The sequence below is a fragment of the Sinohyriopsis cumingii genome, chromosome 13, assembly GCF_028554795.1.
Source record: "Sinohyriopsis cumingii isolate HCF-2022 chromosome 13, ASM2855479v2, whole genome shotgun sequence".
In the NCBI taxonomy this organism is placed as follows: Eukaryota; Metazoa; Mollusca; class Bivalvia; order Unionida; family Unionidae; genus Sinohyriopsis; species Sinohyriopsis cumingii.
Window position 1 is genome coordinate 57,994,534 of NC_142973.1, and position 27,985 is coordinate 58,022,518.

Genomic DNA, 27,985 nt, shown 5'->3' on the forward strand with positions numbered 1-27,985 from the left:
AACTTTTACAAAGGCAATTTAATGTAAGAGATGATACAGATAGATGGCCATTATATTATGAAGATTCCGCATGCTCTCTGATGTTCCATCTTGCCATTTGCAAGGCTCCTTCATATGTCTCATTCCCACCTATGAAACCGTTAGCATGAACAAATATACATCCTGGTATGCCACTCTTCTCTGATAACTCTGCATCCCTCAACCCACACCACTCCTTTGAGAGGGACAATCTGCAATTACAAAATAAACGAGACATACTGTGTATTGGATACTGACATTCTGTACTGCATATGTAACAAAAAACACTTTGCTCCAGCACAATTCATATTGATTTTAAAGTTTGAATAAAAACAAATACATCTGTATGTTTCTGATTCATGAATTCTGGTAGGACTGGGATCAAAATGCAATGATTCTACATGCAAACCACATTCAACTGATTAACAAAGAGGTTACATAAATTAAGACTGGATAATCTGCAATTACTTGTCGCTATCATCCACAAATATGTACTATCTTGCATTATCAAATCCCTAAACTGTCTGGCTCAATAGAATGGCCACTGAGTAAAATCACGGTCCTGCAAAGGTACATTGAAATATCATTTATTATAATCTTGAACAAGTGTTTGTAGACTTATTCTGGTAACATTATTGCAATTTCAAGATGCCAAGGGGACATATTTGGATCAACAGAGCAAAAATAAATTAGAATCCTGTTGATGCATACAAGAATTAGTAAAGTCATCAAACTTGGCATTACAGTTTATTGGTTAACATTATTTTGAACAATGTGTTAATACATGTCAGCAATGTAGCCCAGGTAAAGATAGAAACACTTGTTTAAGAGACAGTGGGCAAGCCTCTATATCATCAGTTCAATTCAGATGGAAAAAATGTGAACATTATTTTTGCCTAGGTTCTTTACATAAAATTGCATAATACATAATTTTATTTAAATCCCTAAATTTCTTCACCAGGTTTTGAAATGAAACAAACTTAACAATGCAGGAGCAAACTTGTATAGGGTCATAATTTTGGATTCTTATAACAAGAAGATGAAAATCAAACTTACAGGCCATCATAATGCTATGCATAGAACTGATTTTGGTCTTCCATATAAAAAGCTGAAAAAAATTGTATGGGGGAGTTTGGAGGTCCTCCCCCATAGGGGTCTCGAGGGGCAACACCCCTGATCCAAGGTTCCAGGTGGCTGAAGGCCCTTTGCATGTTACACTCATAAAAACTGCTCCTGGTGCAACGTATGATTGTAATATATAACAAAATAATCATTTGAAAAACTAATAAACTTACCAAAAATGTTCAACTTGACTTCAGTAATTTCACAATATTTATAGTTACATGAATTTGTTCTCCAATACTATTGATGCTGAAGTTATTTCATGTGCATGTCAGTGTTCACATCGTAATTAAGTCACAATAATTTGTCAATTTTTGCAGCAAAGATATTATACTTCTCTCTTTTCATAACAAATCTGTAAATTAACACCCAAGTACATCAACTATACAAATAATCCCATACATTCACTTGTCTTTTTCTCTAATGGACACAACCTGTTGATATGCCAGTCAAGCTCAATTTGCAGCTTTGGCTAAGATTTCTTTAGCCTTCCTTTTTTTCACCACTGACTTTTCCGGCTCAATGTGCAATTGTTTCTTTTCCTTCTCAATGACAGCCTTTTTCCTTTCAAGCTGGTGCTTGTATCGGTGACATGCAGTGTGCATATTTTGACAGAGGGCTACATCTGTTCTCTCATGCAAGAAATCTTTCTTCTTATAGTAATTAATTACACATTTTCCAGATGCCTTCTGAACTTCAATTTTTTCGTATGCAGCTTCTTTTGTAGGTACTGTTCCAAACTCTTCCAACCACAATTATTGTAGAGAAGAGGTCACAAAATGCCAGCCCTCTAGAGTTCAATTTTCTTATAAACTGACCAACTAAATTTCCGTCAACTTTTCGCTCCAGCCATTCCCATATGTTTTTTAAACCTTGATCTAAACTTTTTGTGTCATGATGTCTCTCAACAACTCGGGATGCCATGTTTTGCCAGCATACTTCTTTCCATTGCCATCAGTTTCCATTAAACGAAGATTCATTGGATGAATTTAAACCTTTGACCAATGCGAATGCTATTTACAAGAGTCGCGTGCTAACTAATATATGGAATGAATATATTACAAGGGTTGTGGAATGGGAGCGGACAGACTGTTTTTTTTAAAGAACTGGATCAGAGATGATATAAAGAACAGACTATATCAAGAAAAATCTTATTCAAGTCAGGAGAAAAGCAGAGTTACGCTTTAAAATGGAGAAAAATCATGTCTGTATGCAACTGACAAACAGTTTGGTTCAATTTGATCCTTTAAAAGTTACTGACTAAAAATGAAATTTGTGTCATATGGGATGTAAAAGTGAGGACACTGGTACAACTATATATAAAAAGACACATTATATCCCTGTGAATATTTTTTGTTCACGTGGCCATTAGGACAAGTGAGCTTATGGCATGGCCCAGCATACATCCATTTAGTTACCATTCTAGAAGCCAGAGTTCTGCTATGACCTTGATCAAATCTGGAAATGCTGGCTTATATATTGCCTTGATCTTAGTTTAATAATGAGATCCATGCAGATTAATTGGCTGAGCTTGTTATCAAAAAAGGTCATACTTCTGATCAGATTTTAATTGAACTTTGAAATAATGGCATGTATAATCAAGATCTTGGATATGTTTGGTAAGTGACAGTCCCAAAATATTAATGAAGTGATCTCATATCTGATTGGCTGAACATATTATGTTACAGGAGACCATATTACTGATCTGATTTTATTAAAGACTCGGACCAGCAAGATTTTGATAATGCATATTAACAAAGTGATCTTGCATCTGAATGACCAAGCTTGTTCACACTCGGGAGATTATTTCATCTGAGTCAACTTTGATCACACTTGATAAATGGGCCCACATGTATATCATCAAGATACTGGACCAGTAAAATTATGAGATCAATTTGTATTAATCAGGTGATCTTGCATCTAATTGGGTGAATCTTATCAACACTCTAGCAACGTTTTTTTTTGAAAATCCATTTTGGCCAACTTAGTAAAAGGGCTTAAATCTACAATATTTCAAATGACTACAATATTGTGATCAATATATATGCATATGAATGAGTAAAGATGGAGTTTTTTAATGAACAGGAACTAAACATCTTAGCAAGGTGACCTTGAATCTGATTTTTTTAAATCACTCCAGACTGCATTTTTGACAAGAATCTGATCAAACTTGGTAAAATAAGTTTTTGTCATCAGTATGTTGGATGAATATGATTATGTCAAAGACCTACGTATATTTCTGTGGTAATCTTGCATCTGAATTTGTTACCACTCTGGAAATGGAATTAACATCAGATTTTGCTCCAGCTTAGAAACTTTAAACTATCTTCATCGTTTTGGATGGGTCATATAATAATAAAGTGATATATGGACATGGTGATGAGGTTATCAGCATCTGACTGTATGTGCTTGTTACCTCTCCAGTGACTCCTGTTCCTCATCTAAGTTTTTATCAAACTCAGAAAACAGTTTGGACAAGTTCAATTATGAGTGATGTCTATGCATGTTAATTATGCATTTTTCTTTGGAAAGAAATCTTATCACACAATAGTAAAAGAGTTAAAATCAACAAGATATAAAGTTTGTGAGATAGTTATATAGGGAATCGTGCTTACAATATTACACAAGTCTTTTTAGTGAAAAGGTCAAATGTGAAGTTATGCAAACCAGGTCAGCGGTATCAGGTCAACTAGGTCATTCTTACTTACTAATTAATTTCTCTGAATATCCTTACCTGTTCTCAAACCCATTTAGAGATACTGGCACACACTGTACCCTCCATTTGCCTGCTTGGTCAGTGTATAGCACATACTTGATGGGTGGGCTGATCTCTTCCTCTTCTTCTATAGCAAACAGGTGATCCTTCCAGGGACAACCTCCTTCTGCCAGTACAATTATTTCACCACTTGAGTCAATCTGAAGCACACAGGTTATATACATCAAGCCTAAAAATACCTTCCTCAAGGAAATCTATCGAAATATACAAGTTCTCTGCTACAGAGGTTCCATATTATTGAGAAATGAGGGCAAAAATTAGTCTGGAAGTGCCTACGAGCCAATATAATTACATACCTGCTAAATATGAACTAATGCAAATATTATTTTAACATTCCTCTATAAGTCAGCTTTAGATTGTATAGGTGTTTCATGTCTGCAAAAAAATAATTTTTCTTTGACCTTTCTTTCTTCAAGTGTTGGTGTATTTTTGCCTTAAACTCTGACCAGAAAATGGGAGGTTAAATTAATTATATAACTAATCCAAGAACTGTTCTTTCTTGAAATCCAATACTGTATATAGTGGCATATAAGTTAAGAAAATTTTCCAAAATTTTGACTAACCGTTAAGCCAAGAATAGCAGAGTTTGTACTAGTACTCATAACAGCCAGTTTTTGGCTAGATTTTCATCAATCCCTCCTTTACATAAACAAAGAGTACTATGAACAGCCCATTATACACCTGCCCCATGTTTGTAAGTTTTCTAATTAGATAACTGAAAATTTGAGCAGAAATCATTCTTCTTCCTTCAATCAGAATGACCTCGACATTTGTCCCTTTGACTCCAAATCAATACACTTCTTCCTTACCCCATGGGCAAATCACCTACAAAGTTTGGCAGAAGGATGTAATGTGCAGAAAACAATCTTTGATTCATTCTGTCACAGTAACTCTTTGACCTTTTGTCCTTCTCGCTGGCTAATCAATTGGGTTCTTCCTTACACCAAGAGCAAGTCGACATAGTCTGATGATTACAAAAGATGATGGAGAACTCAAATTGTTGTACAAAAAACCCCAACGTTTTTCTTCTTTCAGAGCGACCTTGATCTTTAACCAGGAAATCAGTAGGTTGTTAATATTATAGGTTCTTCATTATCAAATGTGCAAGCAAAGACAGTTAATTGTAGATGTTGGACAACTAATGTTATTGTGTGGAAGCAATACTGGTAACATGGAAATCATAACTTATGGCAGGCATGAAAAAGAGCCTGGAAAGGAATAAGCTGCATGCTCAGATTCCAGGTGTGTTTTCAGTCCTTTTAAATGAATTGTTGCCCAGTAAATATTCAAAATCCATCCATTTCAGTTTCAAGTAAAACCACATTTTCATACCCATCTACCAGACAGAATTAGTTCCAAAGTTCTAAATGTAGACCAGCTAAACTTTAACTTTTTCCATGGCCAGACTGGTATGTGCTTGGATACATTCTCTGTGATTTAATAATATATATGAAAAGTAGTAAACCAGATGGTTTTAGATATATATCCTGAAGTCGGCATCAGCAATGAAGAACAAAGCTGTAAGTTATGAAGCAAAAGAATATCATTTGTTTTCAGTTGGAGTATATGTTTTAGATGAGATACTTGGTGCCTTAGAAGCAAAAGGCAAAATCGTGAGAAGGACAAAGAACACTGAATTATTTTGCTTGAAAAGGCAAGAGAAATTAAAGATCAATGATAATTTCATCTGGCAGACTAAACCATCTTTCCCAGCCGAACCTCAACTACCTGTTTCTGAATGTAATATGATTTCTAAGCGGCTGAACAAAAAACTACAAATTTTTAGATTTATTTGTTTCCCATGGAGCTACATTTGACCAACCTCCCCCCCATGAAATTATGAATTTTGATCAGCTCAAACATTTCTGGTGGACCTAGGTTAAAATTCCTTAATGCCACAGTCAAAAAAGTCCCTTTTGACAGTGGTGGATGCGGCACAAATGGAATCAGTGTTATCAACAGTTAAGATTTTAGTTTTTATTTTAACGCTTTTTATCTACAGGTTGTACTTTAAAGTATTTATCACTTCTAAGTAACTGCATGATCCTTCAATATAAATAATACTATATACACCTACATATTGCCATGTGATGCATCATCCCTGATTATGAGTAAAAGTATATACAGCAATTGTTCTGTTAGAAAATACTATGTCTCCTCTATATACTTAGTGCCCCAGGTAACTTTCGGACCTATTGGGTATTTCACTTACAAAATTAAAATTATCTGAGTGAAATTAGATGGTTACAGCAATAAGTGAAACAACTACTTCATTTTATTCTTCTTTATATCCAGTTTATTGCCTGTTTTTGATGGATACAACCATGAAAGTGATTCTGTCTGTGAATCATATATTTTTGATGAAACCTGGTTTCATCTTGTTTTTTGGATTGATTTCATAAAGACCAATTCAACAGATTTATCATTTATACTTCACACTACTTATATTGACAATGGATTGTCATTTTCTCCCTCATATTCCCGACACTTTAAGCATCAGTCTCCTATTATCTGAACACTTTATTTTATGCAATAAACAGGCAAGTGCCCTATCGATTGTGACAATAAAACACTGGCTTAGCTTACTTATTTACACAGTAACACCATAGATTAAAATTATACCAGATGTTTAATCAGCAGTCTGTTTATCCTAAAACAATCTTTTGAGTGAAATAAAACAAATGCTTGCATATAGGTATGCATACTGGAAGAAAAAATGTGGTATTTTACTATGAAAATTGAGTGAAATACTGTTGCTACCATATTATGCACCATACTTGTAAATGAATACAGTAAGTATTCTCTTACAAAACAGCATGTCTCCTCAATATTTTTCTATTACAATGCACCATCCCTGTATATGAATTATTGAATCCAACCTATCCATTGGTGTATGATAGGGAAATCCCATTGGAGGGTCAAAACCCAAACTATTCATTGGTGTATAATAGGGAAATCCCACTGGAGGGTCAAAACCCAAACTATTCATTGGTGTATAATAGGGAAATCCCACTGGAGGGTCAGAATTTGTAGACAGGTACAAGGCTTTGTCTTAGCATGTTTGAATATTATACAAATGAGTGTAATCCTTCCAAAAGGTCTAACTTTTGTTAATTAATTACCCAATTATGAAATCACAATTAGCTTTAGTTTCTTACATAGATAAATCAGATTTCTTCCTAAATTTTGTTTTTCTGAGAATACTAACCCAATCACATTATTGTTAGGAAATATGCTCTGTTCCCTCTCAAATCTTGCAATCCCAGAAAGAAGAAAACTTCCATCTATATATAAAGGTGAGAGAAGAAAACTTGTACCTGCTGATTTGTTTACCAAATAAAACTGAATGAGGATGCTCACATTTGACGGGAAGGTATAATAGCAATATCAGCAGGTAAGTATTTTGGAAACATAATTTACTAAAAAATTTACTCTCTGAATACATTCTCCAATTACATAATCATTAGGAGAAAAGGTAAGACGAGGAGAAAATACATGAGCGGACTGTCTAAATTCACAAGAATTATATTATGCTCTCCTAATAAGAAAAGCAGCACAAGTGAGTTGCACAACATGAGACAATAATATTCCTATAAGGAGAAAACTGACTTCCTTACTGAGGAAAAGTCATGGTGAATCTATCAAAAACACTAAACCCATGCCAATGTGGAGGCTGTGCTGACCTCAGTCGGGAGTGGTGGTCATCTGGGCTACAGACACTGGACCCACCAGTTCCAACTCTCTTATGCTACATCTGAGAGATGAAAACTCCAGAATTCCGACTGTGCATGCCAGCCAACAGGTTCTATTTTATCATGGCTCGAAAAATTGCATTTATATCTCATCAGCAGAAATCCTCGTGAGGTGTATCTGATCCTTTGATCACTCAGGATAGCATATTACCTACTTCTGCCATGATGCCACGGCCTGAGAGCTTGTATCATTTTCTGCCTAAACAAGAAGAAAAAGATGTCAGAACCCTTGGTCCTATGTGCATTTTAAAACGTTTTGCATTGTAGCTCCTCACAACATGTCAAAGGAGGTGACAGATTGATAAAAAGTTTTGATTTTCTAAAGATGGCAACCTGTTTTTAGCTATGAAACTTGGTCATGTTATTAGGACAAGGAACTACTGAATCTGAACTAGAAAAGTTGTTGGTCTATTGAAAGGGTGTGCATCTCACATGCTGAGGCTGGCACTATCAGAAAACACATATTGCAAAATAGCAGCCTCAATGAAGTTCTTGTAATGGGCTCAAACTTATCTGAGTTAAACCAAGTCAAAACCCAGAAAAGATTCCATTTGGAAAAAAGGTGAGTGATTCAGATCTATTCTAGTTAAAAGTTGGCCAGCAAGTTTGATAGGTCCTTGTTGTGGCCTATACTCACTCTACCATGATGTCTGAATGTCTTGGAAAATCAGAGTGATATCCCTTGATCATAACAGGAACTAACCTTTTGTACTCAAAAAGCTAGAGAAAAGGTTCCAAGTATTCTGTTGTCTCAGGACCAGTCCCTGAAAAAGTGCCACTTCTCCAATTAAGATTTTGTAGTGAATGTAAATGTTGCTCATGAGATTCCATAATGAAAGGTTGAAATTCCTTTCAATGCAAACTCTCCTGACAAGAATTAAGCTGGAAGAAGTCTACCTAGGCTGAGATGAAACACTGTTGTTTCAGTGGGTTTAATTTCGGTGGATCTTCCTGGTGAGGTTGAGTTCATTGCTTGTCCAGGACTTGCCCCATTTGAGAGGGTTTACCAGAAACACTTTGCAAATCTGGTCCCATATTTTCTGAGTGATTCTTGGGATAAGAATAGTTTGAGGGAAAATGAAGCCACAAATGCCATCTCAAATATCCATGGCCCAGGTCGGCTGCCTGTGGTTTGACCTTGTTACAAAGAGATTTATCACTGGATGCCCCCAAACTACACAAACTGAAAGATTAAGAGTGAAGGCACCACTTGTTGTGCAGTGCCTAGCCCATTTCTGAAAGAAAATTGGCTAAAATGTTGTCAGCCAAAAATTTGTTTGATATGGACTGTTATCATGTGCCAGAAGCACCAGCATAGAAACACACATTATATGATGCACAAGTTGGTGATGTGGGTCTTGATGAAATTACCATGATGAGGTAAGGCAATGAAAGAGCCCACCAGCCAAACTGGTGTCCATACAAACCATAATATCCAGTTCTGGCTTCTCCCAAGTATTACCGACATAAGTCATTGCCCGTCTTGCCATTGACATAGGAAATATTTTATCTCAGTCCAGATCGAAACATACTGATTTAGACATCTAGGAAAAGGGGTGCTACTGACCGAGCAATGCCGTCTGCAAAGGGTGCAAATAAAGGTGACCTAAAGGTCTCAAACTGACTTCTACATTTAGCGACAGAGTCGCAAAAAATCCCTCACAGAAACCCACTTCCTGTTTGAGGTACACCAATAATGCTGGGCCAGTTGGCTGTGCTTAAGGCCAGACAACTGAAACAATGTACTACCCATTTGGAAGGACAGAATGAAGGCTGTAAGGAAGGACTGAAAAGATAGCTGGAAGGTTGGCTTGGTGGTAGCTGGCTTATAAAACAGATGGATCAGTTATACAGATTCCTGTATTGTTCCAGGGCTTCATGGTGAGTATTTGACACAACCGATCAAAAAAGGATTGCTTTCTGACTGCAAGGTAAACATAGCAAATCAGAAGGCCAGACTGAAATGTCAACAAACAGGACAGTGACAAGAGGCAATGGCTGCTGGTAAGAAGAAGGTACTCTCATTAGAGACTGATGCTTTACTGGGCAAAGAGAATTTCCAGGAATTCAAGATAAGACCATTTTTTCCCCCTTTTAACTGCTGAGCATTGAAATCGTATCTAATATTCTACAGTGATAACCAGATTGTCAGATTTGCTGCTATGGTGGATATATTGGATGTCAGATTGGCACCATTATCATTTAGCGCCAAGAAGACATCATTAGAAGTCATTTTTTGTGTAAATTCCATGTTAATACTCAGGCCGAGTAGTGACAGCATGATTGCAAGACAACCGTTGTATCAACCATATTTAATGTAAGATTGGTATTATTCAACAAGAAAAAAAAAACTTGTAGATAAATGCATCCATTGCAGTCATTTTCATTTAGGATCAACTAGTCACTATATAAACCCCATGTCAAAATGACTTTAATTAAGACGATTAGTGATAAAAGATTTTCAAGATGGCCACCATGGTGGGTAAATTGGATACCAGATAAGCACCATTTTAATTTAGGACCAAGAAGGTGAAAACTTCAAGTTGATACAACAGTAATGATAGCTAAGATTCTCAGGATAGCTACCATGGTGTTCATATTGTTTATCAGATCTGCACCATTTCCATTTGGAACCAACCAAACATGATAAGAAATCCGCTGGTGACAGCACAATGTCGTTGTGATGAGCCGTCTTGGATAAGCAGTGATAACAGTATTTTCTAGATGCCCATTGTCACTTCTGGTGGCCATATTAGAGGTCAGACTGGAACTGTTTCAGGAAATAATTGGCAAGAGTTTCTTTCCTTTGTCTATCACAGGCTATATGATAAACTGATGGAAAAAAGTGAAAGTTTTGCCTTTCCAGAATTGCTGGAATTGATAGGTATGGGATGTTAATTATTAACATGAATTCAACAAAGAAACTTGAACTGGTACATCATAACATGGTTCTCATCATAGTGGAAAACATTAATGTAACATGAAACCCAAATTAATTAGAACATATATACTGTATTTGCCTGCCTATAAGTCGATGTGGAATTCAAGTCAAAGGAGCAAATTTTGCAAATTTAACATCCTTCGTCCATGTTTAAGTCGATGTTAAGTATAAGACGAGGCCAATTCCACAAAACATCGCAAATGTTATCCTATCTGAAACTCCGTAACCTTTCAGGTCAGGATCTTTAAATGTATCTAAAAGTATATAATTTGTTTCACATGAAGTATTTTATATGAATTATGTACTTTTAGCTACATATAATGATGCTAAGGCAAAGCTCAGATTTTCTGGTCAAAAGGTATTGACTTAATAGGCTGGCAAAAATGGTAAGAACACAAGGGTTCTATTTGTATCTGGTTTGTAGAAACCTTTAATGAAAAACTTGTACACAGGATCCTAATGTTTACAAACGCATAATGTGTGATGATTCCCCAACCCCCATCTGGCATACAAAGATTTAAAGTGTGTGTGTGTGTGTGTGATTTAGATTTTTAATGTAGCTTTAAAAAAAAATTATATCACTACAATGTCTGCTGTGTGATAGTTTATGGTGATGTCTAGCAATGGGGCATCATGCTGCAGACAGCAGCATCATGTCCCACCCAGTCACATTATCCTGAAACCAAGCCAACCAGTCCTAACACTAACCTCAAAATGCTGAGCACCTAGCAAGACAGCTGATCGTACCATTATTATAAGTCTTTGGTATGACTCAGCTGAGATTAGAACCCACAAACTCTTGAACCTGCAGTGGATGCTAACAACTTCGGCATCTGGATTTTGAATGCTAATGATTACACTGTTTCTGCTGCTGAAAAGTGATACCTTCATCTTGTTACACAGGTAAAACAATAATTCCATCTAATGAATACCTGTTCCCTCCTGTCTACTGCCTTTTTCACCAACTCCCGAGCTGGTAACCAGGAATTTTTATAAAACATCACTCTGCTAAGAAACTCCTCTCCAACCAATTTCATTGCTTTCAGGAAACACTCCTGTCAAAAGGTGGCAACATTATCACTACATAAAGTGCTAAGATTCAGACAAGCATTTTAGTATTAAATAACAGTAGAATTAATAATCTGGTATAAAAATACACTGCAATATATTTGGCTGCCAAAATCATAAATTCTCTATAGTGAGCAAATAATATCTAAAAATCCTGCCTCAAAAACTGCATGATAAATATTACATGATGCAGTGGGAGCTAACATGCCATAAATAATCATTATAAAGTGAATGCAAACAACATAGACTCCGATCTGCTATCACACAATGTGCCAGCAAATCAGGGTCCATGTTGTTTGTTCTACTCATTATACCTAACACATTAGATCTACCCAGATCTGCCAATACAATGTGTGACAACAGATCTGTTTTTAAAAATAAGTTACATTATCAAGTTGTGAAGAATAAGGCATTCATTCCAAAATATAGTCAAATAAGAGCAAATAAAATAACAACCAATCAATCTCTCTATGCAGCTTTAACATAAAATGTTTTTATACTGATCTTTGTTGAATGCGCATTAAGGCAGATTATCAGGATAGATTGTTTACATTGTTATGAGACTCTTACATAACAATCGTTATAATGTATTTTACATAAAAATCATTTGTTCACATCATACATATGCAAATATTTAGTTACAAAAATGGGGATAACAAGAATTTGTGCTGCATCAAGACAACCTGAAATAAAACAATTACTGAGCATGGTAACATGTTAAATGTTTAATCTTGCATGAACTATAGTTTGATTTTTTTCTAAAATTCATTGACACATCTTTGTGGAGATTAAACATGCCCCTCTCATCAACATACTATAGTTTTTAAATTCAACTGAAAACAATGAATTTCCATTGCTTGACTTCAGATGGTACAACTAACGGGCAAAACTGCTTCTGGGTTTGAAATTTGTAGCTATGTACTTTTAAATTATATACAAGTTTGCAAAATATTCTGGAGAAACTCAGAACTAAGAGGAAGCTAAAAAAATGTGAGAGAAGAAATAAGCTAACAATTTTTCAGATACAGCAATTAAAAAATAACAATTTGCTACCTGTTCGTCTGGATTTTTTTCATTCCATGATGGATTACAAAATGCCACACGGTGACTCAAGTTTGTGGAGATGGTGTACCTGAAGAAAATTATTCTTAAATTTAACAAACATAACATAAATGTATCTATACAGCATCAACTACCCATGGGAAGTCTTCTGGTCAAAACTTCAAGCTGACATGACTTTCAGTTTCTGAGAAGTAATGATAAAATTTCCAAGATGGCTGCCATGGTGGCCATATCAGATATCAGACGGAAACTATTTCCATTTAGGACCAACAATACATCATAAGAAGTTTTTGGCTGAAAGCACAAAGTTGGAATAACCAGCCACCTAAGAAAAGTAGCAATAACAAATATTATAACTATATGGTCTTAAGCTAGTTAAGAGAAAAGAGCAAAAACCAACAAGTTTTGTAAAATTCAACAAATAAATTATTGCCCTGTAATACAAAGTGAAAATTAAAAAGAACTTACAGTATTACAAATTAAATCCCAAATTGTCCAAAAAGTTGTATCACCAGTCCTAATGAATAAAGTTCTAAATCCAGTTGTGTTCAAATTAAGATGAAGGTGCTGATGTACCTGTAGTCTTGAATGTACTAATGTACCAATAGCCTGAAGTATGATGATGTACTAATAGTCTTCCAATTAATCACAATAATAAAATCCAAGATGTCCTTGTCTGCATTCAATATAATTTCAACTTAATGATCCTGTCAAAGAATATTATTTGAAAGCACTTTGTATTTCCAGTGGATAATAATTTGATTAAATAAATAAGCCAAAATCAAAACTGAACACAACAATACAAATTATTCTGATTCAAGATCTAACAGCAAGAATTAGTAATTTGTCAAATAAACAAGACTATATAAAAAAAACCTAAGACATAAAAGATGAGCCAGATGGAGGACAAAAGTTCATATCTAGAACAATGTTATAAAACTACAATAAGGAACGTGGGAAACATCAGGTAGGCTAAGTACTTTTATGGGGGAATTCCAAAGTCCAAGACCCAGACCCAAATAAATATGTGTACCACAACTAATAACGATCTGAGGTTTAATCCACACTCCTATGGAAATATTAACAAGGTATAATTTCTTTACAAAATCAAAACATCAGTGTCTCTAGTCAGGAACAATGAACTTGATTTTGGACAAGGTCAAGTTCAAAGTACAATTATACATAACTTATAATCATAGAGAGAAAAAAAATAACAAACAACACAAATTAACTATACACATCACAGATTTTCAAGCTGGCCAATGTGGTGGTCATATCAAGGCTGGCCAATGTAGTGGTCATATTGGAGATGAGATTAACACTATTTTCATTGTGGACCAACTAGACATCAGACATCTTCTAGAAAAAATTCCATGCTGTGAACATCCATTCAGGAAAAGTATGATAACATCTGCAAGATGGTCACTGTGGTTGCCATCCATATTGGATGTATGAGATGTACTGTCTTAATTTAAAACTAACTAGACAACAAAACACATTTTTCCTCAAAAACCCCACGCTGATAAGACCATTCAGTCAGGAGAAGTACTGATAACATTTTCAAGATGGTCACTGTGGTTGCCATATTGGATGTCTGAGAGGTACTGTCTTCACTTAAAACTAACTAAAAAACCAAACGTTTTTCCTCAAAAACTCCATGCTAATGCGACCATTCAGTCAGGAGAAGTAAGGATAGCATATTCAAGATGTTGCCATTTTGGATGCCTGGGCCATGTTGCCATTTTGGATACCTGAGAGGCATGGTCTTCAATTAGGTCCAACAAGACATTATAAGAAGTCTGTCAGTAAAATCCCATCTTGACAGAACCATAAACTGAATAGGAGAAGCAACAAGATATTCAAAATGGCCAATGTGGTGACAATATTTACTGTGCAAGGAGCACCAATTCCTTTAGGATCAAGTAGTTTGGATCAACTAGATGTTATAAGAAGTCTTAAACCCCAACTTAAAAACTGGCAACTTAAACCTTTCAATCAAAATCATACTGATCTTAACGACCTGAATCATTACCCACAACAGGACAATGCACCTTTACGATTACAAAATGTAAACCTACAAATGGATATGACTTCTCTTAAGGGTATGGTAGATGTAGATCTTGCTCATTACTGATCCTACAAAGATTGTGATGATATGAGTATATATTTCAAGTTGGATCAGAAATCAAGCTTCCATAGTGACAAAAAGCACAGCCAATCAGAAGCAAGATCAATCCATTAATATGTGTGCATCTCACTCATTATCAAAGCTGTAACAGATCTTGTACATATTTTAGGCCTGCTCATAACAGGATCAAGGTTAACAAGCTCAGCCAATGGGAGGGTTGTTGTTGTTGTATGGTTTAACACCATTTTTCAGCACATGATAGGCTATACATGGCGGCCAGTATTAATGGTGGAGGAAGAACCCAGGAAAACCTCGGAAAGAACCACTGACCCACGAGAAGCTACTGGCAAGCTTTCTCACATACCCACGTTGGCTGAATCCAAGACTCGAACCCACGCAGACAGAGGTGAGATGGCAATGATCCGTAACGGAAAGCGCTTTAGACCACTCGGGGCCCCTTCCAATGGGATGGAAGATCACTTCATTCATATGCATGGATCTTGCTCATTATCGAAATCATTCAAGACTTTAATCATAAAAGCATATATTCTAAGTTTTAGCAAAATCTACCAGATGCAAACTCATCTAATTAGCAGGTTTGAAATTCATTCATTTTCAAATCATTCTGAAATCTTAATGATACAAGTATACATTCCAAGTCTGATCAAAATTAGATTAGAAATATGGTCTCCTAAGTAGTAACATCATTAGCCAATCAAGTACAATATCACTGATATACAGTGATCCTGCCCGTAATCAAACTACTAAGAGATTTAGTTTAATCAAAATTTGTATATCAAAACTATGGACTCCAGGGTCATAACAAGCAACTGTTCTCTGACATTTTGATGCATGACAGAAGACATATGGCTGATGATGGGCCATACAATCAATTCCCTTGTCCTTACAGCCATGTGAGCTCAAAATGGTATACCACAGTGGTAACATGCTCATCCAATCAGTTGAAGCTCATTAATATGTGTGGATCCTGCTCATTTTTGAACATGGCTTCATCTTGTCCATTCATGCATGTTACTGAACTAATCCCAAATCTTGATGAAATACACTTAATTTCAAGTTTCATTCAAATTCAAACAAAAGGCTGGTTTCCCAGGTGGCAACAAGCAAATGTAGATGGCTATACCATAAGCTCACAGCCTTCCAGGCATATGGGCCAAAAATGACATTCTGGTGGAGTTTGCATGGGAGATTATGGTTACATTTGACATTCATTATTCAGGCCAGAAGAATAACCATTTATAGGTCCTGAGGTCTTCTTCTTGAACTGTAAAAAAACTAATTATTTCAATAAATGTAGATAAAATTATTAACATTTTACCTCGGTTCCCCATCATATTGGTTTATTCCATTATCAATTGCATCAATTTCTTCCACAAAATGTTCGTACATCTTATCATAGAGAATCTCAGTCTGGTGATCATCTGTCTTTATTTCCAGAAATTTGGCAATTATCTCCCTCCCAAAGTGTAAGTACACCAGTCCAGCACTGCTAAGCTTGGTCACCCACTTCTTACTAGGGCACAGGCTGTTCATGGATTCATTAAATGTTCTACAAGATATGAAAGAAATCAACAGTTGAGAAAAAAAAAAGAAAAAGAAAAAAAAAACAATGTCAGTGCCAGATGTACTTCAAAATCTGCTAATTTATCTCATAAAAAGAAAATTCAGTCAACCATACAAAATTTCTATCTCATATTACAAATTAATAACTGTTTTAAAAAAAGTTATTCGTTTCATTTTAACATGAGGTCTGAATAATTTTTGGAAGATGGAAGTATATGCCAGACATTAATAAACACACATGTTATTAAGGAACCAAACTAATTATAATTTCAATTAAAATGTTATTGTTCTATAATGTCATATATTCTGTCACAGATTATGTTAGTATATTTGGCAATGAAAGTATATTTGCTACAGTATTTTATGCTAAATTAAAATTATTTTATATCCAATAAAAAGTAGCTGAAGTTAACTTTTTATTCATAATAAAATATGCATGTTTGACCTGGGGAGACTGTCTGCTGCTAATGATGACTTAAGGTTGATTCGGTCAGAACAAGGATGTGCAAAGCATCAGAGAGTGACTCTGTGTGTGTGGTTTGGAATTTTAATATTGCTTTAGCGATTTTTCAGTCATATCACTCCGATGTCTGCAGTGTGGCAGTCTAAAGTAATGTCTAGCAATGGGGTATCAAGCTACATGATGTCCCACCCAGTCACATTATCCTGACAACAGGCCAACCAGTCCTAACACTAACCTCATGAAGCTGACCACTAAGCGTGGCAGTTGCTAGTATCATTTTTAAGCATCTGGTATGGCTCAGCTCGGGTTCAAACCTGTGACCTCCCACATCCGAGGCAGACTTTCTAACCACTTAGGCCACCAGAGCAGTACTGAGAGTGACTGAAATGCCATGATAAAATGTAGCAGTTATGGATAACCCTCAAGTAAGATTTCTACAGCAGCAACTGAAGAAGCACAGGAAGAACTGTGCTGGCTAACAAAAGTTGGGCGACAGTGTAAATGTGTGGACTTTACTCATTGGAGAGTGTGTGTGTGACTTGGATTTTTAATGTAGCTTTAACAATTTTTCAGTCATGTAGCATGATGTCCCACCCAGTCACATTATCCTTACACCAGGCCAACCAGTCATAACACTAACCTCCTAATCCTGAGCGCTTTGTGAGGCAGCTGTTAGTACCATTTTTATAAGTCTTTGGTATGACTCGGCGGGGGTTCTAACCCGCAACATTCCACATCCAAGGTGGACGCTCTAACCACCATGTCACTGGAGCGATCTTTACTCAATGGATTTAGTCAGAATACACAATACAGTATTGATATCTGTCTCTTGGATGAATAAAACAAGATGGAATGAAATTAGGTTTTCTTTGCTAGGGAAAGCAATGACAATCACTTATCTGCTGAATGCCTACTGTAGTGATGACAGTAATGATTAAGATCTCTCACTACTCTGAGAAACAAAGGTGCTGCAAGCGACTTCAAAAATCAGGATTTTAAATGGCATACAAATGATTTACTGTATCTACTCGCTTATAAGACAAGCCCAACTGCAAACTGTACAGATCCATATCTGCTGATCATGGTCTATGCAGTTTGTTAGTAGTAATCAATAAAACAGACCCTGATCTGCAGGTGCATGATGCTATGGTAGATCACGATCTTTGTTATTTGCAGTTTCAGTCAACTTATAAGTGAGTTTATACAGTGTTAACATTACCTCATAAAGAGAGGATCTCAAATGGGTAATGATTTAATACTGAATTTATGCGAGTCTTAACCTTGACACCTAAATATTATGACCTACTGCGTATCTGTAGCAACTGGTTTGCCAGCTTTATCGTATATTCTAACATGCCCAAAATAATAATTTTTTAGATGTTCCAAAACTTAGGAATAAAGAAAGTAATACCGAACAAAACTGTGGATTGGGGTATGGTTTACTGCATTTCTTTTTTATTGAAATGTCAGTACAGTGGAACCCTGCTATAACGCGATAATTGGGATCCAAAAAATTGGATTGCATTAATAGCGGAGTTGCATTTATGTGGGGTTACAGTATTTTACTTTTTTCAGAGAACAATGCATTGGCACATATATGTTTATGTTTATTAATGTCTAATGTATATCATGAATAGGGTACAAACACCATTTAATATCATGCCGTCATGGCATGCAATTCATCCATAATACATGTAATTCCATTGAAAAATTGCACAGATTTAAAATATTTAATAATTTTGTCACAGATCATTGTGTCTGAATTAAACATCTAATATAGAGCATGAACAGAGTATTAATACCGTTTACTTACCGTCTGATACCATACCGTCGTGCAGTTAATCCATAATACATATAATTCCATTGCAAAAATTGCATAAATATTTAAACTATTCAGTAATTTTGTCACAGATCATTATGTTTCTGAATTCAATGAGAAAAATTAGGTTAAGAACGACAAAGCACATGTACAGTTCATTACGTTCTAGGGTCTATGAACAGTGTCTGTACAAATTTCATAATGCTATAATTTTATCATATGCGTTTCCGTGTACCTTTATCCATTGTAAATTCCAAATAATTAACACTTGTACGCCTATTCATTTGAATGACTACAGCAAGAATAATTAACTCATGGATAAGTAATAAGTAACATTGCCAAAAATGTTTATTTTGGCATAACACTTCATTATGGCGGGGTCGCACTGTCCTTTCGATTGTGATTATCTCACTGTGTATAAGATTGAAATGTCAGAACTGCCATCCATGATTATATCACCATATACAAGATTGAGATGTCGGAAGTGTAACCCATGAAGATCTCATTGTGTACAAGACGGAAATTTCAGAACTGCTGCCTGTATTTCATGCACTGTGTGTACTACTGAGATGTAAGGACTGCATTTCATTATCTCCCTGTTTACAAGACTGAAATGCCAGAATCCTTCAGCCAAGTGGGTGCATATAAAAGTCAACGTTATGCTAATTTCTTGGATTCACAAAATCTATTAGATAAATCGATAAATTAATTTTTATTTTGTAATAAAACATTTTATGATTAAGATGGGGTAGCAACAGTTCAACTTAATAAGGGTCTGACCATCTTTATGAATCCTGATAATATTAACACAAGACGAATTTAAATGATCTTAACAATATATTTATTATTATTTTTAGAAAAAAAGTTTAGTCACGTCCATTTCATTAATTTATCCTTTCATTTTAGTTAATACTGTGCTTTTTCTCTTAGCAATGAGTTTCAAATTCAGGCAACCAATACCTCTTTTTCTTCATGCCAACGTCAGCTTGCAAATAAGAACTATCTATAATGTAAAACCAGTGTATCCCCCAGGGGTGTAAACATGAGGGTTCAAAAAATGTACTGACAAATTTTCATCTCACCCATACTGTTTCAGCTTTATATAGGATATTGCAACTTGCTTAACATACTCTCTCTCTCTAAAAATACAAATAAACCAACATGCACAATTAAACAAACTGCATTGTCCATTCAAAGAATGATTTTATTAGTTCATTTTTCTTTTAGTTTAAAGTTGTACTTTTAACAGTCTCCTTATAATCTTTTTGTAGCAATATTTCAGGCCAACACATTACATATAAGCCAATACAAAAATCCAATTAAATCTTTGTAACCAAATGGCAGTTAATTTACAGCCTGTCATAAAATGCATACTATCATTGGTTTCATTGTATTTCATCCTAAAACATCTATCCAAAAATCAAAAAGGCTAATGATTTAATCTTCTTTCAAATAAGTTACACTTGAACTTTAAGATTTTTCTTTTATTGCAGCAAGTTAAAAACCAACAAAATCTGCAATGACCCCCTGACTTTGTAATCCAAAATAACGCCTTAGTCTCAGCAAGTTTACTGATTTCTTTGTTGTGAAAGAATATCTTGGGTGATAATGTGTTCTCCAGATATCTTGTGGTGAACAAGGGCAGATTTTTTAAAATTCTGAAACTCTGTCATGAAAGGATTATTCACTTTTGCAGTCTTCACAATGATGCAATCAGAAGTTACACCAGTAATCCTAATGGATGTGCTGTATTCCAGTCAAGGGAATTATTTTCTCGTTTTTCATTAAAGTTAGATCCACAGTTACTCTTCTGTGTTCTGCTTCTTTCACTTTCTTCGCTAATGATTCTTTGGCCAAGCTGTTTTAATCTGGTGATCACTTTCTAGTGCAACAAGCATTGTTGTTAAGCATCTGGATGACAGCTTGACAAGCTCGATGAAAATCGCATGAGAGCTCACGAGATTAGGGGAAGCTACTCCATCATAACATTGCCTATACTAGTCTGGTTCCCTGTTTAATATGCACCCTGTGCAATGCAGGGAGCATACAAAGTAGGGAACCAGACCATGCCTATGCTTGAAGTATACACGATGACATCCCTCATCCAAAGCATTAGATATTAAATAAACCCTATCGCTTTATGTGAATCCTTTGCGTAAAAAAAAAAGCACAGCAACAAAACATGTGTCAATTTTCTGCAGTGTGCGTCCCTGACGCACAAAGGTGCGTAAAGGGAAACACTGTAAAACAGAAGAAATATTGATCTGACATTTTTTAACCAACAGGTTTCTGTATGGTTAGTAACCTGAAAACATAAACTACTGATAGTTTTTTGGAATCTGTGAACATCAACATTTCTTATTCATTTTCAAATATTGGATGCATAATAAATTTAATTTCTTGATAAAAATTGTCCATGATCTAACTTTGTGTATCTGAAAATTTGGTACAAAATAACATTTACCAATCATGGCTGTCTGAATACTTACGATACATTTAAGAATTGTTATAGAAAAATTAGGGTGTCCCAAAAATTAGGGTGCCTAATACTGCAAAGACAGTGTGTTTCAAATTTAATTGTGTTAATTAACAGTAAGAATTAAACCAGGCCTTATTATTCTGGTTATAATTTTAAAAAACGTGATTTATAACAATAGTCAAAATGATAAGACTTCTTTGCTGTTTGGATACATTAACCTTTGGTGGTGATCAAATCTGTTCCTTGCAGCATCAAAGACACCTCCCACATCCACCACTATATCACATGTATCAAGAACTGCTGGGTCACGAGATCTGAAAAAATACATAACCTGGATTGCAGGACATGAAAAAAAGGGTAGAACTATGATTTTAATTTCTTTGTGAAAAATATATTTCAGTTATGAAACTGCAAAACACATACAGTGTATAACAATAGCATGGATAATGTCATTTAATTCTGTATCACCCAACCAAATTTCACCAACAGAACTTCTATCTTTCGATACAATAAAGTTTTCATTCAGTGATCTGATTGGATTAAATTTAAGTCTGACTTAATATAGACCAATCAAATGTCTCAAATCTAGACTTAAAATTTTGTGTTTGTGAAATGAAGCACTTGTTATGTTATTCATGAATCTTTCTTGTTTTCCTCATTTCATATGAAGTTTATGCCACTAGCTGAAATAATTTCAATGCTCCATAAATTCTGCTTGACCCTTGCAAAACATGCAAATTATTTTCCTTTCATTTTAAAATTCTGTATCAAAGTCACTTGAAAGTCTCTTTCTTTACCTGACAATTTCTGCATTCTGGTACTTGGGCAACTGCTTCAGCAAAAAGCAAGCTAGGACCTCATCACAGTGAAAGTGTCCATTATGTGTGCCAATCTTCTGAACTGAACTGGACATTATTCGAGCCACAAACTGGTACCTTGAATTAGAAACAACAGTGACAGAACTGAAGTTAATGTTTAATGCAAACTTGCCGTATGTAGCAGAGATCAGCCATAGAAAAATCCAATGTCTGTTGCTTAGGTCTACTCAAAATTAGTGAGTTTCCAATCAAGAGAAGAAACAATAACAAGATTTTCAAGACAGCTCCTCTGGCAGCCATAATGGACATAAGATTAACACCATTTTTATCTAGGACCAATTTGACTTCAGAAGTCTTTGAGTGAAAACCCCATGTTGATATGACCATCCATTCAGGAGTTTAATGTAGCTATAGCATTATTTTTCAAGATGGCCATTATGGCAACCATATTGGATGTCCAAGCTGAACCATTTTCATTTAGGACCAGCTTGACATTACAAGAATTCTGGTGAAAATCCCATTTCAGTGACTTTTTGTTCAGGAGGAACAGCAATAACAAGATTTTCAAGACCATGGCAGCCATATTGTATATCTTAGATGTACTATTTTTTACTTAGGACCAACTAGATGAATGTGTGTATAGTTTTGTGGCAATCCTCCAAGTAGCTGAGAATGGGTAGCGATAACAGACTTCTGCTAATGGACAAATGGACATCGGACAAAAGGCCATAAGTTCTTCTGGTCTTTGACCAGTAGCGCCAAACATTAACCAGCATGATGAAGTAGACTTAACATTATAACACACAAAGTGGGGCAGAACACACATAAACACAAAATTATTGAAGACTTAAAATCTCTTTTTCCATAAACTACATCAACATAAAACACATGATGCATTAGTTCAGGCCCGAAATGTCCAAGATAGATTTCCCATCCTTTAACCATTTCTCTAAAGGACTTGGGTATTGTATTCAACACTTTAAAACAGACCTTACCAAATACTCTGGTACATAAGTTATATAAAAAAACTGATTGTTATTGTTGGATGACACATTTTTTGCACAAATTCTTTCAATTTGAAAAGTTGTTCTTACTTTCAGAGCAAAGAATAAATTTATTTACAAAGATCTAATTAAAACCAATATACAAAAGCCAAATGGTCAATATGAAGCTTGGTCCAGGCAGCTAGGGTGTGCAACTGGTGTAAATGAATGGTCCAACTCTTTTCTCTTGGCTAAATTTTGTACAAAAGACACAAAACTGATGAGCTTGAATTTTAGATTTCTACAAAGAACTATTGTGTTGTGTCTAAGTAAAGGAACATGACTAAAGCTCAGGATGGAAAATAATCTTAAGGTAATGCTCCATACCCTTGGTCAGGTGGTGATGTAGAGGAACATGTAAAATCCTGACAACCCGTGTTCAATAAATATTTTTTTTTAAAAATAGAAAAGAAAATCATTTTTACCCTACCAAAATATCATATGAAAATTTATCTGCATTAATACTGTTTCAACAAAAGGAATGGAACATATCATTTTTACTTTGAAATTACATTAGGGCAACTCAGATGTTATCTGTATACCATAGGATACACAAAGAATATTATATCATGTAATAAAAATATGAAATAAATTTATGAAACATTATTTTCTTTGATGTCATGATAATATGATGTATTCATCCAGACTCATCATACAGTTCTAGAGAACATATTTTTAACATAAACTAAATGAGTTGTGAATTTTTTTTTTATTGAAATGAGTACAACATTGTTACTACTTACTGAAATGTGTTATGTACATTTAATTTGTATTTTTTCTCCCCACAATTATGTTATGAATAATTGATAGGATGTTTATAATTTTATTTTGGACTTGACCTCGTCCAAAATTAAGTTCATTGTGTACCTGACCAGTAACTTCTATTTTTTAAACAAATAATACATAGTTAATAGTTCTCTCTGAATGTGGGTTAAATATTAGGATTATTCTCAGTGGAGGTAAATATGTTTATTTGGGTCTGGGTCTATGACACTGGTATTCCCCATGGAAATACCTGGTCTACCTAATGTTTACCATTTTTTATTATTATAGCTTTAGTAACAGATTTTATCCTGTTGACAACTTAAAATTTTCTAAAAATGAACTTTCAACCTTCATCCTGTTTCTACCTTTGTGTTTTAACTTTTTATACAATCTTATTTACATGAGAATTTACTCATTCTTGCATGTAACATCTGAGGCAGTATCAGTCTTATTGTTGTATTCAATATTTTATTTGGGAGGAATTATTTATTCAAATTATTATTCGCTGGAATTACAAAGTGCTCATCTATAATATTCTTGGACTGGAACATTAATTTGTAGTTACAGTGATTTCTGAGAACATATTTGGATTATATGTGCTGAATGGAATACTGCCTTCTCATTGGCCAACTGAAAATGAGTTATAACTAAATACAGGACGTCATTTTCTTTTAACTAATCAGTGCTCAAAGAAAATTTGTTCTGGACACAGGCCCTGCGTTGGTGACTTAAATACTCAAAAGCCTGACTGAAATTCCATAAGCCCGTACTCCAATTTCCACATGCCCAAAATTTCCCCTTTTGTTATTATTCTCACACAACAGCTACAATTCAAATATAAATTCAACAGGGTTCAAAGGGGTTTGAAGGTAACGAAAGTGTTATTAGTGTTCACCACTACATACACTAGCGACTCCATGGTCATGGCATTCAAGCTTCTGTACTGGATTCTCTGCGTGAATCCTGGTCAAACCAAGTTGACATATGTCAACATGTTGTTTGCAGTATGTGCACTAAGTTAAAAGCCTCCATCTCTCTCATCTTTTTTTCTTTTTGTTGCTGGCTTGCTTGAAGAAGTAAAACTCCATCAACCAAGAGCTCTGAAATTTATTTTTGTTGGACTCTGCTGACAGCTAATTTACTTCCTAAATCGACTTAAAAAATGAATTGGACTTCAACACTTCTGAAAACTTAAAGATCATGTTTTGCATTCTATATATGAAGTAAAATCCGACTTGAAAGAAACATTACTGCTGTTCACAAACTTGTCAAAAATATAATACATATGGCTTAAACATTTTATTCAAGGTAATAATATGTAATAACTTTTGTTCTTGTAAATGCATCCAGCATCTCTTTGATTTACCAATAATGGGTTGTTCCACTTCCTGTTCCAACCCATGCAAATTAGCACAATGGCCTTCAAACACATGTAAACTAGCTAAATTATCTGCAGCCTTCAAACAAGTTTAACTAGCTACTGTCTACCAATTAAGTAATATGTAAAATGGTGGTTTATACCTGACCTCTCTGCCTTTAACTGCCACTTTTTAAACTGCTAAAGGGATAGTTTTACATCAGCTCCAATCATGACTTTACCATTTATACATACTACATGTAACAGGCATATATTGAAAGTGGTTTTTATTTTTTATTTTTGAAGATTACTGAAAATTTGTTCTCTCAAAATATGACCACGTCAGGGGGTTTAGGAATACAAAATTGTATTTTTAGCGTGACATGCCATGCTTCAATTTGATTAAAATAAATCACAATTCACATAAGAGAGTGATCTGATTTAGACTGTGTCATGTTATGGCAGGCATGTCAACATCTTGAAAATACATTTACACATTTCATCAGTGCAATCAAAGTTTATTCAGGCAAATTAAAAAGTTTTTGGGACAAGCCCAACGAGCACCTCACTTAGAATACAGGACAGGCCCAATCTAAAATTTGAAGGGCCTCAGGTGTCAGGCTATCAGGTTTTTTTATCAATACCAATGAGAGGACAGTATTCCATTCAGCATGATTTCACTTGCGTAATAAGCATGCACAATCATAGCCATGTCAAGCAGTAGCATAGGAAAATGGTCTGGCATTCTTTAAAGCTATGATAGAAAGTCAAACTTTGGATAGGTATAAAAAGTCAATTACCTTAGCTATGATGTCGTAGCCTCAACTTGATTTGTTGTGGTTGAGGCTATGAACTGATCCTATATCATGTAATGGAGCAAAAAAAATCATCACTAAAGTCAGCAAAACAAACAGTGTAGAAATCTACTACATAAGTATAATCATGTTGTGAAAGAAGTTTGGCTTATTTTGAATTTATTAAGCCCTTACACGATAAAATAAATTGGCATGGCTACACTAACCTCACAGTGTTCGCCATGACAGATAACGCGAGACTCTTGTCGTTACCCCTTTTCTATGTAAGGCTTGCCAGACCATATTTGGATATTCTACGCTATGTTATTATCAATCAAGTGGCGAATAATCACTTCTTGGTGGAATTTCAAAGTTGCTGATAAACCGTATTTACTTTTAATGCACAGAATTTCTGACTCAAACCGTGCCAAATTTTTATGATTTGTTTACGTTTCCAAATAAGGCCTCAATGTCCTTATATGGCATACAAACAAACGAGGCTGAGAACGGAAGTAATCATTATTTTAACTAATATGGTGGAGGATTTAAACGAAAATATCAGATAAAAATGGTAAACAAGATTTTACAACTATTTCTACAAGGATTTTCCATATTTCTGGTATTGTTGTTGTTGTTGTTGTGGGGTTTAACGCCATTTTTCAGCACACGATAGGCTATGCATGGCGGCCAGTATTAATGGTGGAGGAAGAACCCGGGAAAGAACCACCGACCCAAGAGAACATATTTCCGGTATTAAATAAGAGAACTACTCAATTTATTGGATTATATTCAAGGAATATGTTTAAATTGTTATCATTGGGCTAAAAGAGCGCCGGGTGTGAATCACACCCGGCTTGCTCCATTGACACGTATATGCTCATGTTAGTACCCTGTCCACGAGGTAGAAATAAGGGTACTAATATTAGTACTATGATTACCCGAGCCAAACATCAGTACAAAATTTATTATGCTACGCAAAATGCAGCTTGAAAAATCAGCGTTGTTTCTTAAATAGGCTACATGAAAAAGGAAAGAATTGTCCTCTCTTGTATTATTTTATACTATATATATGACTCATAGCTAAATTGTAAGCAATGATATGAGCCCCTGTGGCTGAAAAATACTGGTCTGCATACATGTAATCCACCATGTTCGTCCCGAGTTATTAAAGAGTGCTTTTTATTCTGTGAAGAAATGAAAGGGGGGCAACTATATTATATTTGAATATCGACCAATAGGTGAGCTGATGATGACTAAACAACAAATCGACTCTGTATCAAAAAATTTGTTGTAAACCGACCACCTTGTTCTAGCTCTTGAAATGTATTATGCACTATCTTGATTCAAAAGGTGTTGAAATACTTCGTACGCGAAACGAACTTAGTTACTTTTAGCTACATTTAATCACGCTAACATGAACATTCAATGTGTGTGTGATTGGATTTTTAACGTAGCTTTTAACATTTTTTCCGTCATATCTCTACGACGTCTGCAGTGTGGCAGTTAATAGTGATGTCTAGCACTGGGGCATCATGCCACAGACATGCAGCATGATGTACCACCCATTCACACTATCCTGACACCAGGCCGACCTGTCCTAACACTAACCTCTTAATGCTGAGCGCCTAGCGATTTCACCGAGCTACGGACGCGGATCGATCAAACGATATTGAAAGATTGTTAAGGCTAATAAAATCCTATAAATCTACAACACAAAAACGGATCGACAGGTACCTCAACAGACGAAAAGCTAAGAAAAGAAATATAAGTAGTTATTCACCCCGTTCGAATTAGGCTGGATTTTTGTACCATGTATGTGAAATCGAAACAAAGCACACGCGGGGTCCTCACGTGTAACAACGATTCAATAAGCGCTTTGTTGAGAAAGATCATAGAATGAAGTCTATGCATTGGTTCTAATCCCGAGCACGAAACCCAGATAATACGCCCAGAGTTACCTGCCGTGAACAGTCTATATCGATTAATTATCGCATAG

General features: G+C 35.2%; 1 protein-coding gene and 1 long non-coding RNA gene across 3 annotated transcripts; one reads left to right on the forward strand and one right to left on the reverse strand.

Annotated features, from left to right (window-relative positions):
- On the reverse strand, nucleotides 1-27,867 carry LOC149785642 (MYG1 exonuclease-like). Of its 2 annotated transcripts, none has more exons than XM_089979467.1 (8): nucleotides 27,770-27,867; nucleotides 22,010-22,147; nucleotides 21,431-21,526; nucleotides 16,207-16,437; nucleotides 12,731-12,809; nucleotides 11,542-11,664; nucleotides 3,875-4,056; nucleotides 1-230 (listed from the first exon to the last, which is right to left on the reverse strand). In XM_089979467.1, the coding sequence occupies exons 1-8, from the start codon at nucleotides 27,799-27,801 to the stop codon at nucleotides 56-58; spliced, it is 1,056 nt and encodes a 351-aa protein (XP_089835593.1). In that variant the 5' UTR covers nucleotides 27,802-27,867; the 3' UTR covers nucleotides 1-55. The 2 variants fall into 2 exon arrangements, with proteins under 2 accessions (XP_089835593.1, XP_089835594.1); XM_089979468.1 differs by lacking the exon at nucleotides 27,770-27,867 and adding an exon at nucleotides 25,996-26,014.
- LOC149785643 (uncharacterized) lies at nucleotides 22,010-27,811 on the forward strand. The gene is made up of 2 exons (XR_016425431.1): nucleotides 22,010-22,143; nucleotides 27,720-27,811. It is a non-coding gene; the product is annotated as an uncharacterized LOC149785643 (long non-coding RNA).
- Nucleotides 27,868-27,985: the final 118 nt, after the last annotated feature.